Source organism: Aspergillus welwitschiae, assembly GCF_003344945.1.
Source record: "Aspergillus welwitschiae strain CBS 139.54b unplaced genomic scaffold BDQ94scaffold_24, whole genome shotgun sequence".
Classification (NCBI taxonomy): Eukaryota; Fungi; Ascomycota; class Eurotiomycetes; order Eurotiales; family Aspergillaceae; genus Aspergillus; species Aspergillus welwitschiae.
In genome coordinates, this window is record NW_020798718.1 from 367,326 (window position 1) to 385,597 (window position 18,272).

General features: G+C 48.6%; 7 protein-coding genes across 7 annotated transcripts; 4 read left to right on the forward strand and 3 right to left on the reverse strand.

The window, feature by feature from the left end:
* Positions 1-42: 42 nt before the first annotated feature.
* Positions 43-2,674, reverse strand: BDQ94DRAFT_172184 (putative anaphase-promoting complex subunit Apc5; the record flags this gene model as incomplete). The annotated part of the gene is made up of 7 exons (XM_026771912.1): positions 43-772; positions 821-957; positions 1,006-1,112; positions 1,167-1,290; positions 1,347-1,758; positions 1,810-1,903; positions 1,957-2,674. The coding sequence occupies 7 exons, from the start codon at positions 2,672-2,674 to the stop codon at positions 43-45; spliced, it is 2,322 nt and encodes a 773-aa protein (XP_026624437.1).
* A 1,285-nt stretch (positions 2,675-3,959) lies between these two features.
* BDQ94DRAFT_180458 (uncharacterized protein) lies at positions 3,960-5,799 on the forward strand (the record flags this gene model as incomplete). The annotated part of the gene is made up of 3 exons (XM_026773624.1): positions 3,960-4,196; positions 4,248-4,704; positions 4,760-5,799. 3 exons carry the CDS (start codon positions 3,960-3,962, stop codon positions 5,797-5,799), a joined length of 1,734 nt encoding a protein of 577 aa, XP_026624438.1.
* A 240-nt stretch (positions 5,800-6,039) lies between these two features.
* BDQ94DRAFT_147381 (putative HAD superfamily hydrolase) lies at positions 6,040-7,123 on the forward strand (the record flags this gene model as incomplete). Its single annotated transcript, XM_026767009.1, has 2 exons — positions 6,040-6,102; positions 6,189-7,123. Coding segments are annotated over 2 exons (880 nt in total), but the record flags the coding sequence as incomplete, so codon positions are not given.
* Positions 7,124-7,591: 468 nt separating this feature from the next.
* BDQ94DRAFT_61262 (nucleotide-diphospho-sugar transferase) lies at positions 7,592-9,038 on the reverse strand. Its single transcript, XM_026776167.1, has 5 exons — positions 8,551-9,038; positions 8,407-8,501; positions 7,992-8,357; positions 7,787-7,927; positions 7,592-7,727 (listed from the first exon to the last, which is right to left on the reverse strand). Exons 1-5 carry the CDS (start codon positions 8,942-8,944, stop codon positions 7,686-7,688), a joined length of 1,038 nt encoding a protein of 345 aa, XP_026624440.1. The 5' UTR covers positions 8,945-9,038; the 3' UTR covers positions 7,592-7,685.
* A 969-nt stretch (positions 9,039-10,007) lies between these two features.
* BDQ94DRAFT_180460 (aspartic protease) lies at positions 10,008-11,962 on the forward strand (the record flags this gene model as incomplete). Its single annotated transcript, XM_026773625.1, has 1 exon — positions 10,008-11,962. The coding sequence occupies one exon, from the start codon at positions 10,008-10,010 to the stop codon at positions 11,868-11,870; it is 1,863 nt and encodes a 620-aa protein (XP_026624441.1). The 3' UTR covers positions 11,871-11,962.
* A 2,419-nt stretch (positions 11,963-14,381) lies between these two features.
* BDQ94DRAFT_147387 (aldehyde dehydrogenase) lies at positions 14,382-16,117 on the reverse strand. The gene has a single exon (XM_026767010.1). The coding sequence runs from the start codon at positions 16,015-16,017 to the stop codon at positions 14,518-14,520; it is 1,500 nt and encodes a 499-aa protein (XP_026624442.1). The 5' UTR covers positions 16,018-16,117; the 3' UTR covers positions 14,382-14,517.
* Positions 16,118-16,490: 373 nt separating this feature from the next.
* BDQ94DRAFT_61283 (CAIB/BAIF family enzyme) lies at positions 16,491-18,271 on the forward strand. Its single transcript, XM_026776168.1, has one exon. It carries the CDS (start codon positions 16,599-16,601, stop codon positions 18,042-18,044), a length of 1,446 nt encoding a protein of 481 aa, XP_026624443.1. The 5' UTR covers positions 16,491-16,598; the 3' UTR covers positions 18,045-18,271.
* Position 18,272: the final 1 nt, after the last annotated feature.

An 18,272-nucleotide genomic window follows, 5' to 3' on the forward strand; every position in this document is an offset into this window, starting at 1 on the left:
GCCATAACATAAATGCACCATTGACATCAGTGCGTGATTCAGTCAAGCCTCCCCCAAATCTATCCTTGCTTGTCTCTTCAAGTCCAAGTACTTCGCCGCATAATCATTTGCGAGGACCGGATCGCCCGTTAAATGCATAACAGTGGCTTTCTTGGCCACGATTTCACATTGCCCCCTGATATCTTCGATCTCCTCATACTGCTCATATGCACAGTCGAGATATCCCAAAGCGCGAGTGACATGCTCCTTCTTCAGAACCGAGTTCGTCTGTCCCTCACTCCAGAGAGTGCCCGCGATCCCCATATTCGCGTCCACAAGAAGCGAGTAGGCCTGTGCGGCTAAGCTACAGTCACCCGTTTCGAGTATCTGCGGCATGATGCTCTCAATCAGCTCAGACACGCCATCGAACTCGCGCATGCTGAGAAGGACGCCTGCCAGCACACATATGGATTCCCAGAGGCTGGGAAGGAGACGCGAGCGGTGCGCGATGCTGGCAGCTCTCATGGCAAGAGAGAAGCCGCGTTGTGGATGGCCCGTCTTCTGGAGGATGTAAGCCTTGAGACAGAGGAGCTTGACTTGCGTGAAAATGTCAAAGTTGTCTTGCTGGATAGCCTGCGCGGCTTTCTCAACTAGTTCGAGCGCGCCGCCATAGTGGCCTTGGCGAATACGGAGGTCGATCGTGAGAATGGAAAGAAGAAGGGTAATGTCGTTGTCAGGGAGTTGGATGGCTTGCAGTTGAGCGAGGAGGTGTTCGGCTGCAACTCGGTTGTCGCTAGATGTTGTGAGTGGGTTGTCAAGGATTTGAGTGCCAGGAACCTACCGATATATTTGCCGTTGCAGCTGGAGGATACCGGAGAAGAACGTCCAATATTGATATGTTTTAAGAGATCGAAGCTTTTCTGGGGAGATTTGGTTCATTCGGGCTGATACCTCTGTGTAGCGGCCCTGCTGTGCTAGCTTTGGAGGGTCAGTGATGTTACTCGCTGAAATAGACTGCTGACATACTAATTGACAGCTACGGAACGTGCTCTTGAGATGGTCTTCGAATGGTGCTTTGTTTGCGTAGCATTCGCGAAAGGTCTCGCTGCTCAGCCATGCTAGATGTGTGATACCTGCAAAGTGGGTCTTAGCAAGAATTATCACAATGGAATAATACAGATGCGAACCTATTCTAGAATAAAGTGCAGTCTGTAGCAGAAGCTGCGGGCCTACCGAGTTGGCCAGGTTCTTTGTAACGTTGAGGTGTGAGGCTCGAATTATGTTCTCGATAGACGAGGCCAGACTTTCTCCCTGGAAGATGTTAGTTTTCAGTGATCCATGAGGTTCGTCGATATAGGGAGACTTACATTACGCATCTCCAGCTTTGCTTCGCTCAATAGCGTTGTACTCAGAAGACTCCACATCTCTGTCTCTTTTGCCTTGGCCTTGAGGAATGCGAGGCCTTCCTTTTCGTTGCCCAACATTCCTGTGTTTTGAACGTCTCTCATGTGCTCTGGAAAAGCCTTACCGAAGTGATACAGCCAACTCATACAGAAATTCAAGCAGTTCATATCGTGAGATTCTCGAGCAATGGAAACAGCCTCCTGCATGGCAGAGACGGCCTCGCTGTAGCATCCAAAATCTGCCTGCAGGATAGCTAGATTCAGCAACGCATACTGATAGGAGCTTCGATCGCGACTGTGCATCGTGCAGTCGAAGTAACGGTGCAGGTTGTCAAAGGAGGATGGATAATCTCCTGCCCTCCAGGCATCCAGGAACCTAGAGAGTCAGCATCCCGAGGTGTTGCGAATACATTGGCAAAAGGCATACCTCAGATAGTGCATTAGACTAGGAACAGTCACACCCGAAGTGATGATACGTTCTAATTGGGCTTTCATGCCATCCGGCACTCTTCCCCCCAGACCTAGACAGCAATCAGTATTGATCATGCGGACATGAAGATGGGGTTTTTATTACTCTGTAGCTCGCTTATTTGAAATTCTAGGAGCCGTTCGACATCCTTTGTGCTGACGTACTGTTCATCCTCCGAGTCATCCTCGATGCTGCCGTAGGCGACCTGCGCAAGGGAGTCCGTTGTATTCAGGCCAAGATTCAGCAGGTTGACATCCACGGGTGCCTGTTCGAGAGACGGATTTTTCCGCGCCCATACATGGTACGTTGGCAGTCGATACTTGACAAACCCCCTCCAGAGCTTGACGGAGTCATGGAATTGCAGTCTGGTGAACTCTAGCTGAGAACGTCTGACAAACGCACCCAAGGGAGAGCACCGTGACAGGCGCATGCAGCCCGTCTCCGGTGCAAGGCCCGCATCTCGATCGCGAATTTGCTCTTCGCGAGTTTTGGCTAGAATAGCCGAGATGTCAGCGAAGAAGACTTCCAACGCATCGCAGCAATCAAGGGACCAGATCTTTTTCAGAAAAAGATCCCAGATTGTACGGCCTGGGACGGAGGACGGGTGGCCCGTTAGATTAACCTCCAGGTCAGTGATGGAGACGGAGCATTGCGTTCCCTGATCTCCCGCTTGGGAAATGGATTGTTCTCTTTCCAAGGGGCTGAGACAGGCTACCAGGTACGAGAGGACATGAATGGCGGAGGAGTTGGGAACGACTCCTTCAGTATAGATGGAGATGAGACAAAGAAGGGCGATCTTGGAAGGGGTAAGATAGCGACTCATGGTGGTTAAAGGTCATACATAGCTTGGCCCCACAAGGAGGAGGCTATGATAGTTGCAGCCACCACGCGGCCTGCAGTTCGCAAAGTCCCAAACAGCTAGATGCAAATCAAGTGGTGTTGGACTGTGCGAGTGAGTACAGCAGAGAGACACAGAAGCAATGGGCGGAGTGGGTACTGATTGTTTTGATTCTTTCGGATGCTGTTGGCCAGACCAATCCTCGCGCAGACGGCAGGCATAAACAGAACCGTGGAGGAAAAGCGTGAAGGGGTAAGTGGAGAAAGAATAGTGACATGTAGGATATAGATGAAAGCAACGAACAAACAAGTACATACGACCATAGGGTGTGGAAAACAGGGCTTCCCGTCCGCTCAGCCGTACTTAAGCCACACGCCGGGAGGTTAGTAGTTGGGTGGGTGACCACCAGCGAATCCCTTCTGTTGTATGTTTTTGCTCTTATTTTTTTTGGCTTCACCACTTGCTCTTGGAGCCAAGTAAATGACAGTTGGATGTTGGAGAGCCCTGGGCAATATTATTGTCAGTTAATAATTTCTGGTTATTGAACTCCTACCGTCCAATGAGCCACTTGTGACCAAGTGCCCTTACCAGACATTATGACTATTGTAACTGTAGCCGCCGACTCCATCTTAGGTTTGTTGTCAACAACCAACCGGTGCTTTCTTTCCTTTTTGCTCCACACCATGTTCTCTCATACATGGGGCAGTGCATCCGGCGCCTAAAGCCTGATACAATACCCTCAATGATCGGCGAATCGCAACGAGTCTCTCAATACTTACATGATTGCATTATTGCCGCTGCTCCAAGAACAACCTAGACATGTCGGTGGTTACGACACTCCGTTTCCCACAGACTGTCCACTTTCCCAGATCACAAGGGGAAGAGGCCAATTAAAGCTGGCATATTGCCGCGCCGCGGAGAGTATTCTTATGAGTGGCTAGAGGAACTGTGTTCACTTATAGATATTATTCTTGTCTTGAGATCTGCTGTGCCTGATCACCACCTCGCGTCCCGTTTTGGTATTATGCATTAGCACGGCATCTATAGCGGCCGCAATTGGTCTCATAATACAGACCTACGAATCGGTAGCTCGCTACAAGATACAGAGGCTGAGTTGTGCAACATGCAGCTGTGCTCGCATCTGCCCTCATCACTTCTTCCGTATCATCCACCGTTCAAGTCAATACTACCAAAGACGACATCAGCACACTACTGGTATAAGGTAGAATATGGAGCACACAAAGTCCGCACGTAAGGGTATTATCCTATTATGTCTGGAATATCTGGCCCACTGATCCTTGTGTCCACAGTTACGCCCGATAACTACGCTAGAGCAATCATCTCGCTGTCACGAAGATACTCAAGCACCTCAGCCTTCCCAGGAAACAATTACGTGGACATTGCAGAATGGATGATTCAAGAGCGTTACCTTCTCAACTCCGTAAAGCAAGAGAAAGATGCCATCTCGTCCCCATTCTGGTCGGAGAAGCCACACGACTTAGTTGTGGTATATAACAGCGGCGAGAGGCAGTGAGATGTGCAACAATATAGCCAAGAGCAACACGAAGTCTTTTCCGCTGCTACCCCTGTTCCAGCAAGCGGTTCGGGGCAAATAGTCTTCATTAGAGGTTTCATATCACCATCGTGGGTGTCGGCCATTGGCAGCAAGTACAACATCGAACCGGAGTTCTTCAAACGACACATGGATTTTCTTTCTATGTGCATCGACAGGCATTCATACAGCTTTCCATCGCTTGTTAGCTCCTCAAATAACATTATACGACTTTGTGTAAGCACTATTCTTCATCGTGATGATTTCGGCGGACAGGATCTGCAATCACAGCGGTCATATCAACGCTCAGAACTTGGAAGTTATAGGTTACAGCAGCTTGGATCTAATAGAGTCCGCTGCGGTGACTCTTTGGTGCGCGAATACTCTACTGTATGCCCACGCTTCTCTGTGATTGAACAATGGATATCACTCTACATAACAAAGACTGACAGAGAATGGGCCGGTAAGAGATGATATGCTTCCTAACAAAGAGAATATGTGCTGATACAAGAAATAAGTCATTGCCTGGATGGATCATGGTAGACCCTTAGAAGAATCTCCTCCAGGACCATGGTCAAGTCATTTGAAATCCAAGGCTACGGCCTTACCAATCCTCCAGTATCATCCCAAGATGGCATTTCGAACCACTAGCAACCGTCTCGACCCAGATGCGAATGTCACAGCAGAGGTTCAGCAAAGCACAACCATTCTCCCCTTGCAGTACGACTCACTGATCGCCCTAGTCGAATTGGCATGTCGCGCTCCTCAGGATCCGCTTTCCATGTGCATCCCATTGTTTGCACATGCTGCTTTCTCTGAAGTTCAGTTCCTAAACCTCATGGAATCCAGAATTCAGAAACAAGTAAACTCCATAGTCGAGGGTCTCTCAACTGACGCGTTGGGTACACTTCAATACTTCTCTAACATCCTTAATCGTCATGCCCAACAGCTGAAGGACAGTACTCGCGCTCTTTTCAAATTGACCGAGCGAAGCAGCCAAGGGCTGGATGGAACCAGAGTGGAAAAACAAATTGCAAAAAATGCTGGGCCTCTGGGTCTCGACATCGGCTCGTGCCGGCAGATCTCAGGCACTGGAATGGTCAAGAATGTGAGATCCAGTAGTGCTGATGGTACCTTTACAACAGAAGGGCTACTGGAAGACTATGAACAGCTTTATGCCCGTTGTATGGAGTTGTCCAATTTGTGTACTCAGGGTATCAGTCTGGCTATGAATAAAGCCACAATTGATGAATCCCGCAGAGCGATTGAGCAGTCTGAGAGGGTGAAGAAACTTACTCTGCTTGCGACGCTTTTCATTCCCCTTAGCTTTAGCTCCAGCTTGTTGGGCATGAACATTGATCTTCTTGGGCAGAATTCGGTGCAGTCTTGGTGGTTTTTTGTCTTGTGCATCCCAATAACTCTGTTTGCTTATATCTTCTACCTTTGGGATTCTCAAGCCCTGAGGAGATGCTTAGTGAGATTCTGGAAAAGATGGTGCCGTGCTAAGAGGAACGTGACAGCTGCAAAAAGCTGGAAGGATCCTAGTTACATTGTGTGATCTTATAGCTTTAAACTTGCAATGGCACCGTCGATACAAACATTTTTCACACCATTGGTTATAAATTTACTCGAGCTTAAAAGCTTGGAGCCTGGAGCATATTAACAAGTTCGTAAAGAACTTGGCCTACTGTAGATTATCTGCCATGCCACCATGTTGCACCATACTCGATCAGGCTACGCTAAACCCCTCAATGCAACCGCAATGATAATCTGATCCCCCCTTCCTTTGCACGCTCCGGATGCTGTCAATCAGGACCACAGTTGCCTTTCATCTAGTGTCCATGGCTCCTTTGACTACCGAGTCAGTGCTTTCCCCTTCACATCCAATAGAAGGTATGTATTGGATGGTGGTATTCGAGGTTACATACTAACGAAGACGGCCACCAGCTTCCCCGCAGTTCGCGCCTGCATTTTCGACCTGGACGGACTGCTCATCAACACGGAGGACATAATCACTCTGTCTACGAATAAGCTCCTTGATAAATATGGGAGACCTGCCTTTACACGGTCAATCCGAGCCCAGCTTATGGGCATTCCCAAATCGACGAACGGCGATGTATTTCACAACTGGGCTAAATTGCCTATACCCCGAGAGCAATTCGCTCGCGAGTCGACTGAGCTAATGCAAGCGCATTTTCCAAATTGCAAGCCGCTTCCTGGGGCAGAGAGACTTCTTTCAAATCTCAGCCGCGCGCGTAGTACTTCTTCGATGGCCAAGATACAGATGGCACTGGCATCTAGCACCAAGAGCCATAGCTACGAGTTAAAAGCTTCGAGTCCTGAAACAGAACAGCTGCTTGGCTTCTTCCAGTCAGACAGGAAGGTTCTAGGTGACGACCCACGATTGCGACAGGGTCGAGGGAAGCCGGCTCCTGACATTTTCTTGATCGCATTACAGACGTTGAACTCAGCTGCAGATTCTAGTGAAACCCCAATCTCGCCCAATGAGTGTTTAGTCTTCGAAGATAGTGTAATTGGGGTGGAGGCTGCAAGACGGGCTGGAATGAGAGTAGTGTGGGTACCACATCCAGACGTGGCTGGCGAGTATCAAGCAAGGCAGGAGGATGTTCTGGCTGGCAGGACGAAGTTGATTGATATTGGAGACGACTGGCAACTAGGGGAGATTGGTGACAGTTGGGCTGAATGTATAAAGAGCCTAGAACACTTCGACTACGAGAAGTACGGCATCGATGTGCCACTTTAAGTGTTGACGGAAGAGTTTCGATCCGATCTTTTTTTGATAAGAGTCTAATATATGAGGTGAAAAGCCTCCTGGTTCCTAAATAACGAGAACGTCGATACGTTGAGGGACCATGAGCGATATTGCAGCATGACTGATATCAAGGATCGACCACTGATGTGACCGCGCGTTCTTAGGTGCTGAATGTCATAAATCACCTTAGTTTTCCAGAAAACCCCAGACCGTTCGGCACTTTACAGCATAAGTGTTCATTGTTTGTTCTAGCATGCCCGGCTTCTTACAGTTTGTCCCGTTTGACTGTCATAGACAAGCCCTGCTCCAAGTTCGAGTGTCAAACGGACGAGCTCCAAAAACGCTGGCACAACAGTCACTACTTAACATGGTATTTATTAGGACCTTATAACCACTTATAGGATGATTGAAATGAGCGCATGCCACCATAGGAAGTCGCGGAGAAGAAACCAATCATTTGAAGGTCTTGGGAGACAAGAACCCGAACGGGATGTGTGATGTCTTGACAAGCTAGAAAAATTTGGCTCTGATAACTTCTTATAGAGCGAGGGAAAACATAAAAATAATATATACTTTTATAACAGAATGTACGCGAGAACGTCCAGCGTTCGGAATTAGTTCTATGTTATTTACACCCTTCATAAAACGCCGTCTAAAGAGAAATCGATCTGTTATTGAGCATCCTGATCTTGTATAGCAGAGCCACATATGCTCTGTTCGCGTTAGTATCCTCGATAAGATTTAAGTTGGGGCCAGGATTGATTAGAAATACCTGTCGCCTAGTCATAAATTCCTTATACATCCCTAGCCATATCTCTCGAAGATGGCAGTCATCTCGCTGACCAGTAGCAGGGTTGACCTCGCAAGGAGGCTGAGTTTGCTCGATCACATGTTGAGTAGCTGCAACCCATGGCTAGCGCCAGACTTAGCACAGTCTCAATGGAGTCCATATGGTGCCAAATTTTCTTGTTACGTACCTTGGGAACTGGCCAGTCCGAGAAATGGAGATATTTAGCGGTTCTTAGAATTTTTTCGGCATCCCACGATTCATATGTATTGCCCAAATATGCCTCATGATTCTTGGCGCGGAATTCTCCCGTCAAAAGCATGTAAGGGCGATGCGGTATAACGAGGGTATCATCTTCGTATAGCTTGTTCACAATCTCCATGTCATATTCTTCAGAAGGATTGTCCCAAATCTCTTCCAGTAGGCGATTGAATTCATCCGTGGATGGTTGGATGAGCATAAGCCCAGATGTGAACACTCGTTCTTTCGGATAGAACCAGTAGGCCAGTGGCATGGCGACCGGAGCCGGTGGGAGCAGGAACAGCTCGTCCATAGTCTTCATGTGTGTTAGTTGAGATGAGAAACACCATGACTGGGCTACCAACCTGCAACAGGGTAGCGTCAGAGTCTAAGTTGAGAACTCTGTCGTAATCGGTTTGATTAAAAGCGAGGAGCTTCGTGTAGCTCGTTGACCATGGTGCTGCGCTCATTCTTAATTTGGAGTCTTGCTGCGCAATGATTTGACTTACCTCCTGCTCCTCCCTTCTTAATTACCTCGATTGGCTTAAGCTTCACGTCATACTTATCTCTTGCAAATCGAAGTAAACGTGCTTCAAGTGAACTATCATTCTCAGACACAAGAAACTTGGAGGGATACATCAGCACGAGATCGGCTTTGGTACCGAGACGGTGAAGGGCCTCGAAGATCATGACTGAATTGCAGAGATAGGACCTGTCTGTGGCATATTGAGTGTATGCAAATCGCGACCAGTCAACGCGCTCGCCAGACAAGCCTGTGTAATAAGGATCGGAGCCACTTGCGGCATTCGGATGCTTCGGAAGTCGTAATAATGTCACAAATCCCAAAAGAGTGGACGCAACTAAAAAGAAGGCGCGGAGGACTTTCGGTGTTCGTGTGAACATTTTTTCTACAGTAGCTGATCGCAAGACTTAAAGAACAAGCTACCCATAAAATCTTACGCCAGGATTCTGCCTCGTCTTTTAATGGTTAGAGAAGATAAAGGAGAGTGGTAAGGTGCATTTAACGAAATTAAATCCCATCAGGCCTTGAGGCAGCCCCTCAGCTGGCTAGGCATAGACTACGGTGGGTGGCTGAGAATGGGCGGCTAGGCGCTGCCCATGCATGATCTGAAGCACGCTATAACCCACCGCAACTACTGATTGGAATAGGATGATGGCCCGTGCCCACCACAGCGCTAACATGCATTGGATAGAGCCAACTAGTACTGCGGGAGAGTTCAGGGTCCTTGTTTATTCCCAGCCTTGTCATCATCCCCAAGCACATTGAGCTGAAGGTCAACTTTTACGCTTGCTAAGGTAGAAGCGATAGGCATTTTACCATCGATTCAAGGTGTGAGCAATTAATCATATAGTGCTCTTGCGACTTCGTCCTGACTCGGGAATATGATTGAACTAATCACGAATGAAAGCCATACATCTGGCTTGATGGTCCCTGTAGTACCTTCGACCCGGATGCACATCCATTGTTCACTGGTCAGTGGGTTCTTGTGCCACCCCACTCACTATAAGGACTCGTGCGGCTATGGATAACAGCTGGCATATTAGGGGCGCTTAGATATCCGAATGATGGGCCTGTACTTAATCTAGTTGGTTGACGGTTATCCAACCTGAATCTCCAGTCCAAGTATTCGCTTTGACGATTCAAGTTGACCTTTTCTTGTGAGATATGCGCAAATTTAGAACGCCATACCTACTGTCATAATTCATCTCAAGATTTGCGACATCAACCACTAACCTCTAGCCCCAATTCACCTGTGTCTGGTGCCTCAGCTCAGTCTGGCGGCGGCGGCAAGATTGCTTACTTGAGTCAATTTACACCAGAAGTCTTCGAATGGTATCGGTAGGTTACTTATTCCTCTTGAATTTCTGTCGAGCCAGACCATTCAACATCACGTCAGTTTTTGGCACGACCTTAGGGTTTTCTAACAGGCCTTCCTTCTTAGGGATGCGACGACGACAGCAGCAGTGCTTTTTTGCCTTTTGGACCCTCTGCCTCGAATATGTTCTCTGCTCAGGCCCCCGAGTGATGCCCTGGTCAGACAAGAAGTTTGGACCCGATGGCCCCTGGCAAGCAGTTTCTGTGCAAATCGGGAGTAACTACACTGAAATCATTGTTCCTTCATCGGAAGTGGCTTTGTACCCGGGAGGTAGTTGGGAAAGTAAGATCCTACTATCTTCGATTTGCGACAACAAAACTCTCTCGTCCGTGTGTTATGGGAATATAGCTGGCCTCTTTGACAGCGATATATCAGCCAGCTTGGATAATAATTCGATAGAAATGCCTCCATATGGGACATGGGGTGATGTGGATTGGGGTTTCACAGACGCAGTTCCTGTTTACGCAAAAGCAAGACGAGCAACGGACTATATAACCATCAGCGGCTCCCCTGTACCTGATGTTGATCTGATCATAATATATGCGGGTTGGCAGACTTACCCTGGTGGGCAAACATACCCACTGGAGGTGGGGATTCTATCACTTGGAAGCCCAGCGATCAATCAGACCTTTGGAAACGTGATTAAGATAAACACAACCTTTGTCACCAGCTACTTTTATGAGCAGGAGGGATCACTGAACATACCATCTTATTCTTACGGTATGCATATTGGCTCCGCATCTCTGGGAATTCCTGGATCGCTTCTTTTAGGGGGCTACGATCAGAATAGAGTGATGGGTGAGGTGTCCTCCCAGGCTTTTTCAAGTGGAAGTTTCCCAATTGAGCTGCTCGATATAACTATTGGAGTTGCAGAGGGTGGGTCGCCATGGAATTATACGAACAAAACAGGGCTTTTGGCGCAGGGGAATTCTTCCCTGGACTCTGGTCTCAGCGTCATTGTGGATCCAGCAAATCCATATATATATCTGCCTCAGAGCTCATGCGATGCGATAGCCGCTGAGTTGCCTGTCACATACCACCCTGATTACAGCCTCTATTTTTGGAACACATCTGACCCACAGTACGATACAATTGCAACTTCACCAGGTTACTTGGGTTTCAAATTCAGCAAGGATAACCTCAACAACGACTTTATCACGATCAAAGTCCCCTTCGCTCTTCTGAATCTCACACTAGAGGCACCGCTCGTGAAGACACCAACGCAATATTTCCCGTGCATGGCTACCAATAGCACTCCTGTTCTAGGCCGTGCTTTTCTTCAAGCAGCTTTTATAGGAGTCAATTGGCTGGGTGGAAAATGGTTTCTGGCTCAAGCACCAGGACCGGGAGGCTCTTTCATTGTCGATACCGTGTCCATAGGGGACAATGATTCCACTATTTCGGCAACAACAAACAGTTGGGAAGCCACCTGGAAGAGCACCTGGAAGGCGATACCTGCAGGTTCTACTTCAAATACAGATACGACGAACGCAAATACAACAAGTACATCAATGAGCGGCCCAAGTACTGACGAAAGTGGTCTCTCAACGGCTGTCAAAATCGGCATTATTGTCGGCAGCACTATTGGCGGGCTATCGATAATTACTATTCTCTCTGGGCTCTGTATCCATCACCAACGACAACATAAGAAAGCATTAATTCCAGACGAAAGTCACGCGGCAGAACAAACAGATCAAGAATCCTCAGCGCATCAGTTGATGCCTGTGGAGGCACCTGATAGCATATGGAACCAAGTAAACGAGTTACACAGCCAAGAAAGACATGAGATGGGCTCGGAAAGAGGACCTTTCTATGAACTGGGCCCGGAAAAAGGTGCCCTGGTTGAATCAGATCAAAGATCTAGGTTTCGGGAAGGCCCTTTTGAGCTACCAGAGCAAACATCCGTCTCGTGGTCTTCCAATGTTATCTGAAAAGCGCCTCATTTCTGTAATGTACATAGCTGGCAGTGTGTTTTCACCATACTACCTTAATATATTTAGTGCAGCTTAATACTTTTCACGCCCTACCATTATCACATTTACTTCTTATGAAAAACAACCATACAAGTTCAATAGGCCTCTGATCACATTCCAGTCCAATCAGATTCCTTCCTTCAGTAGTTGCACATGATACTTATATATGATCTTTTCTTTGCTTCACAAGTATATTCTGTCCTGGAGAAAGCCTTACTGGTATCTCTAGGCGCTTTAACTCCATCCCTCATCTGGAGGAGCTGGAGTTGATACAACCGTTATTGGTATTTCAGCCGTGTTGTGGGTATCAAAATCTTGATATGATGTACATGAAGTATGTAATAAAATGTTAACACCCGTTCATGTTCCAATTCAATCAACGACGTGGTATAGCTTACTTTGCTTCTTATAACCAGGCAGATACTGCCAAGATGGCTGCGGGTAATTGGAAGGCCCTTCGCACTTGAGCCTGGGATGACATTTCTGGCATCCGATACGTAGCAGTATCTATCTTCAAGACATTTATCTTGGTAGCCTCCGTATACACGAGTAATAATCGACGTAGCTTTAATAATGTTACTTAATTGAAGGAGTAACTGGCAGGTGTAAATTTCGACCGGACTAGTACCAATACACATCCATGTAGGAAGTAGCCTTGACAACGCGGCCGTTTTCATAAAGTCGGAGCCAAAGCCCTCTGTGATATCCGCAGTGAATACGATCTGGTTATTTTGGTGCTACATCTGCTCCACTCTCGTCTATGTTGTCTCTGTTTATAACACACTTCCCTGACATATCATTATGATTACACTTCATCGGCGAAAGGTCCTTCAACGCCTTGGTAATCACCTCTGGGAAATGTTTCAACCTGTGCTCATAATCTGGTAAAATTGCCTTTCACCCTAAAATATTAGCGCAAGAAAAGATGCCTCGGTCTCAGAACAAGAGAAAAGCTTCAGGGCAGGACGTCCCCCATATAGACTCAGAGAATACTCTTGAGACTCATCAAGGAATACTAGAGCCATCCGCATCTGCTCACCGTATGGGCCAAGAGAGTTCTAAGGTGAAGGTTTCAGGATCAATAACTGCTCTCGCTCTGAGCTCAGATGACAAGTTGATTGCTATCGCCCTTGAGAAACGCATCAACATCTATACGCGAGTGGGTAGCACTTTTCAATTGGTCGATAATTCAGAAGGAGAGCCATCGAACATCTTGCACCTTTCCTTTGCACCAAATGTGGCAAGAACTGGAAGATATATTCTTGTTTCATCAGCGGACCAAGTTAAGGTTTGGTATCTCAATAGCGAAGGGAAGATATTGGATCCCTCAGGTGGTCAAAAAGTCGACATTTCCGAGCTATCGACTGAAGCAGCTGAAGGGATAACTACAAAGCTTATCTTTACCCATGGGTGGAGACAGAACGAAGAAGCAATTTTGTCAATTCAACAGGCGATCAAGGACACATTGAACAGAGCTTTGGATACCCATAAGAGCGTGCGTTAGACCAAACTGGAAGGAAATACTGCGCTCTTCAGTCCGGATGGGAGATTCCTGATGTGCTTCACCCGAGATAAAGCATTCGATACCAGAATAATGCCATGTCGTTCTCCAAGGATTACAGTCTGGTATGTCGAGACCACGGTGTTTCACTTGCTTAGCCGCTCGGGTGGGATTCTGTGGGCAGGTATAAGTCCAAACTCGAAATTGATAGGATTCATTGGAAGGGACAACGCAGTTCTAATTCAGTCCGTCCGCATGGGCAATTTTGAATGCACCCTTGATCTTTCTCACACAGGTGGCGCATGGAATGGTATATTCTCCCCGAATTCCAAACAGATCGCCTTAGTCATAGACGGCACTGGACCATCGAAGATAAAAATCTTTGATATAGCTAACTAAGGCAAAGGTATCCGAGTGGGAGTGCCCTGCATTTACAATCGAGTCTATGGATTGGAGTCCTAACGGCAAACTCTTGGCTACCGCAGGCCAATTTGGTGAATTCATCCTCTGGGATGTCACAAGTGGGCTGGAAAGAATGAAGTGGCGTCCATATCGACGTGGAGAAGAGAGTGATGCAGACCCATACTTGGCTTCTGACATACGGTTTTTCGATGGTGGGAAAAAGCTCATGTTTAACTGGAGTGGTGTGGCAACTATGGTCTATGATTTCACGTCCCTTGCTATGCATGAGTTTCCTCCGGGTGCGGCGGGCGTTAGAGGACCGGTTTGCTCTAGAAATGCTGCGTTCCTGCTCATTGCCCATACTGATTCGACGCTGAGGCAGTGGAAGCTTGACTAGGAGTATGGTTGTGCGCTGTCTAGATGACTGTGGTTAACTTACTGCTGGGTGGCTCTACCCTCTGCGCTGGCTTCTCTGACCGCAGAGTAGGAAGATAACGGGGGTCGGAGTAGAAAATAGCACGGTGTTTACTCATGTGTATACTTTACACAGACCATAGCCTAGCCTAGTTTGCAGATAACATGCAATAACGGGTACATCATTATCCAGAGCTACCAGAGCCATAAGAGTTGTGAGACACAAAAAAAGTAGTCCAATTTCCGCTTTTTATCCATCAAAAGCACACTATGATCCACGCATCTATGCTATCCATAGCGAGCATCCACAGGCTCATCATCAAACCAAACCGGAGGCACCCCATAATTGATGACTGTACTCTTAACCTTTGTATAGCTCTCATACGCCTCCATCCCATTCTCCTTCCCCATTCCACTCTGCTTGAAACCACCCCACGGCGACGACGGATCATTCAAATGATGTCCATTAATCCACACAATCCCTGCCTCAATCTGCTCCGCCACTCGATGCGCCTGGTAGAAATCAGTCGTCCATACTGAAGCCCCCAGCGCCAACGAAGATGCATTGGCAATGCGAATGATATCCTCCTCCGACTGGCACCTGATCAGCGCAATGACCGGCCCAAACACCTCGTTACATTCCAGATCCGTCTGTGGACGCGTCTCAATGATCGTCGGCTCGAAGTAGTACCCTTTTCCAGATGAGGGATTGGTAGTCGCACGTCCACCGCAGAGGACCTTTCCACCCTCCCGCACAGCTCTCTCCACAAACGCAGCGCATCTTTCCACCGCCGTCTTTGATATAACCGTTCCGATCTGTGTCATGTCGTCAAATGGATCGCCCAGTCGTAACTTTTCAACCCGTCTCTTCAGCAACGCCGTGAACTCCTCATAGATATCCGTATGAACAAGCAACCTACTCCCCGTAACACACGTCTGTCCACTTGCAATAAAGCTCGCAAACAGCGCGGCCTTAACCGCATCCTCAATCCCAACCCCCGGGAACAAGCACACAGGTGCCTTTCCGCCTAATTCAGCCGTAATGGGGATGAGATTCGCCGACGCAGATGGCGCAATAGCCTTATAAGTTGCCAGTCCCCCGGTTAGGTCAATTTTCGCCAGCAACGGGCTCTCACATAGATACTTCCCCGTCTCGTACCCGTATCCACTGATAATCTGCAACACGCCATTAGGTAACCCAGCCTCCTGAAACAGTGCACCTAATTTTAACACCGAGAGCGGCGCCAGCTCCGATGCTTTCACGATGACCACATTCCCGCCTGCTAGTGCAGCCCCGATCTTCTTCATGGCGATGAGAAGCGGGTGGTTGTATGGTGTGATCAGCGCTACCACGCCGAGCGGGAGTCGCGTCAAGGTGTTCACGACTGGTCCTTTGAAAGGAGTTACTCGGCCTTCATGCACGCGTACTACAGAGGCAAAGTACTCGAGCCATTCAGGGATGCGGGCTAGCTGGGCGCGCATCTCGCGGATTGGTCGGCCGGTTTGGCGGGTTTCGAGCTCGATGAATTCTGGGAGACGGGAGCGGAGGAGTCGGGCTGCGGTGGAGAGGACTGTGAAGCGTGTGGATGGGTCAGCGCGAGACCAGGAACCATTCTGGAAAGTTTTCAGGGATTCGGTAATGATTTGGTTGACGGTTTCTTTGGAGGTTGAGTCGATGGTTGCGATAGGGAGTTCGGTTGCCGGGTTGATGACGGGGATACGGGGTGTAGTCGCGGTGGTGTGGGTGCCATTGACCCAGTTGGAGACGTGAAGGATGATTTCTGTCATGTTGGAGAGATAAGGATATGAAGTAATGTAGGATACAATGGATGTGTTGAAGTTTGGATGGATTATATGGATTATATGGATTATATGGGCAGTAAGTATACTCTGGATGGAGGCTACCCCGCACGCCTGCCTGATAAGCCGGCCTTATCACCGCATTGCTTCCATATCTTCTTGTTTTTCTTCTTCTTCTTCCTCATTCCTGCCACTATCACGATAGTGTTGATCCAGAGATACCAGTGGGGCAGCAACTTCTTATCGGGGTTATCTCTATGATAGTCTTGTGAATAGGATCACATTTTTGCATCCCTCCTCATTCGAGCAAATGCTTCCGTGAAACTTCAGCCGTGAATCCCATCAACTAAAACAATAGATCTTCTGAGTATGAAGAATATCCTATAGTGGAAATTTCCATGACTTTCCTTAATAGTTGATTGAGAGTTGACTTTTTTTCCTGACTAGACGCCTTCCATGTTGCCGAGTGACTCACTCTTCCATCCGTCTCCACCCGATCATCATCTACTCTGGATCAACAGCATATAGATCCATCATTGCATACTACCTAGCATCATACAATATTTACCATGTCTTTAAAAGACAGGTCTACATTTACGCCTCGCGATACTATCACGTATCTCTGGCAGGGCCTCCGTCTTCCCCCAGATACCCTCAACTCTCTCGGCATCAGCGGAGTTCCCAATCCCGGCCTGCCCTCCTCCTTCAAAGTTGGCCATATCGCTCAAGCCTCAATTGCACTCTCTGCTCTCTTGGCGTCTCAGATCTATAGTCTCAGGAATAACATCACCCCTCCCAAAGTCACCGTCCCCTATGATCACGCGTGTATCGAATTCAAGTCCGAGCGCCTCTACACCTTAAACGGTCAGCCTCCCCCTTCATCTTGGGGAACCATTGGCGGCCTTCATCGAGCATCTGACGGTTACGTCCGCGTTCATGATTCGTTCCCCAACCACCGTGAAGGAACAAAATCCCTTCTTGGATGCTCTCCAACCGCAACCAGAGACGATGTTGCTTCCAAGATTTCGGCATGGCGCTCCGTGGACCTCGAAACCACTGCCGTTGATACCAACCTTGCCATTACTGCTCTCCGCAGTTACGAACAATGGGACGTTTTGCCGCAAGCCAAAGCCATCGCGGACTTTCCCATCCTGCTTCGCAAAATCGGCGACGCCCCGGCTGGTCTTCCCGCCCGGATCGGTTCACACGCCGATAAATGTCTGCGGGGGCTCCGTGTTCTTGAACTCTCGCGGGTCATTGCGGCCCCATTGTGTGGGAAGACGCTGGCCGCACACGGGGCCGATGTGCTCTGGGTGACGAGTCCTCATCTGCCCGACCTGCCAGGACTCGATCGGGAGTTCGGCTGCGGAAAAAGAACCGTCCAATTCGATCTGCAAGACGAACAAGATACAGAGGAGCTTCTCACTTTGCTCGACGATGCAGATGTCTTCATCCAGGGGTATAGACCGGGCAGTCTAGCTGCCCGTGGACTCTCGCCGGAATCAATCATCAACAGACGGCCCAATCGCGGTATCATCTACGCAAACATGTCTGCATACGGCCCCGACGGCCCCTGGTCAGCGCGTCGAGGCTTTGACTCCCTCGTTCAAACTTGCTCCGGCATAAACGTTTCGGAGGCCCATCACTTCGGTGCTGGAGAAGCCGCACGTGCACTTCCCTGTCAGGCGCTCGACCATGCAGGTGGCTTCTTCCTCGCATCCATGGCCGCGTTGTACAAGCAAGCAACCGAAGGGGGATCCTGGCAGGTGGATGTCTCGCTAGCGGGGGTGATGAAATACCTGCGCTCGTTAGGCCAATACGAAGGGAAAACAGGGTTTCAAGGATCGCCCGATTATGCTCGCCCCCAAGATGTTCCGACCGAGTACCTCGAAACCCGACGCACGGGGTTCGGGGAGATGACTGTCGTTCGTCACGCTGCGAACATCGAAGGGGTTGAGATCGGCTGCGAAGTTATGCCCAAACCACTTGGCTCTGACGAGAAACGATGGCTGTAGCCCTTGCAATGATGGAATTCTAGGATATTCTTTACCCCGCATCACCGAGAATGCAGAAAGCGATGACACAAAGAAAAAGCACTGGTTCCGTGGCGTCTGCATCCAAACAAAGTAAACATGCTACCCAATAGTACTCCACCACGACCGCCCGGTTCTCAAGGCTGAGGTCCAGGCCATCTGCATGGCTGACAGAAATGGGTCAGGTTTGTTTTTGCAACCTGCAGCAGT

Excerpts from the sequence above, each read along its gene's own strand:
- BDQ94DRAFT_61262 (XM_026776167.1), bottom strand. The coding sequence starts at position 8,944 with ATGTTCACACGAACACCGAAAGTCCTCCGCGCCTTCTTTTTAGTTGCG. Across the intron at positions 8,358-8,406 it reads CTGACGCTACCCTGTTGCAG|ACTATGGACGAGCTGTTCCT; the intron begins GTTGGTAGCCCA and ends ACACACATGAAG. Across the intron at positions 7,928-7,991 it reads CGGACTGGCCAGTTCCCAAG|CCATGGGTTGCAGCTACTCA; the intron begins GTACGTAACAAG and ends GTCTGGCGCTAG.
- BDQ94DRAFT_147387 (XM_026767010.1), bottom strand. The coding sequence starts at position 16,017 with ATGACAGAAATCATCCTTCACGTCTCCAACTGGGTCAATGGCACCCAC.
- BDQ94DRAFT_61283 (XM_026776168.1), top strand. The coding sequence starts at position 16,599 with ATGTCTTTAAAAGACAGGTCTACATTTACGCCTCGCGATACTATCACG.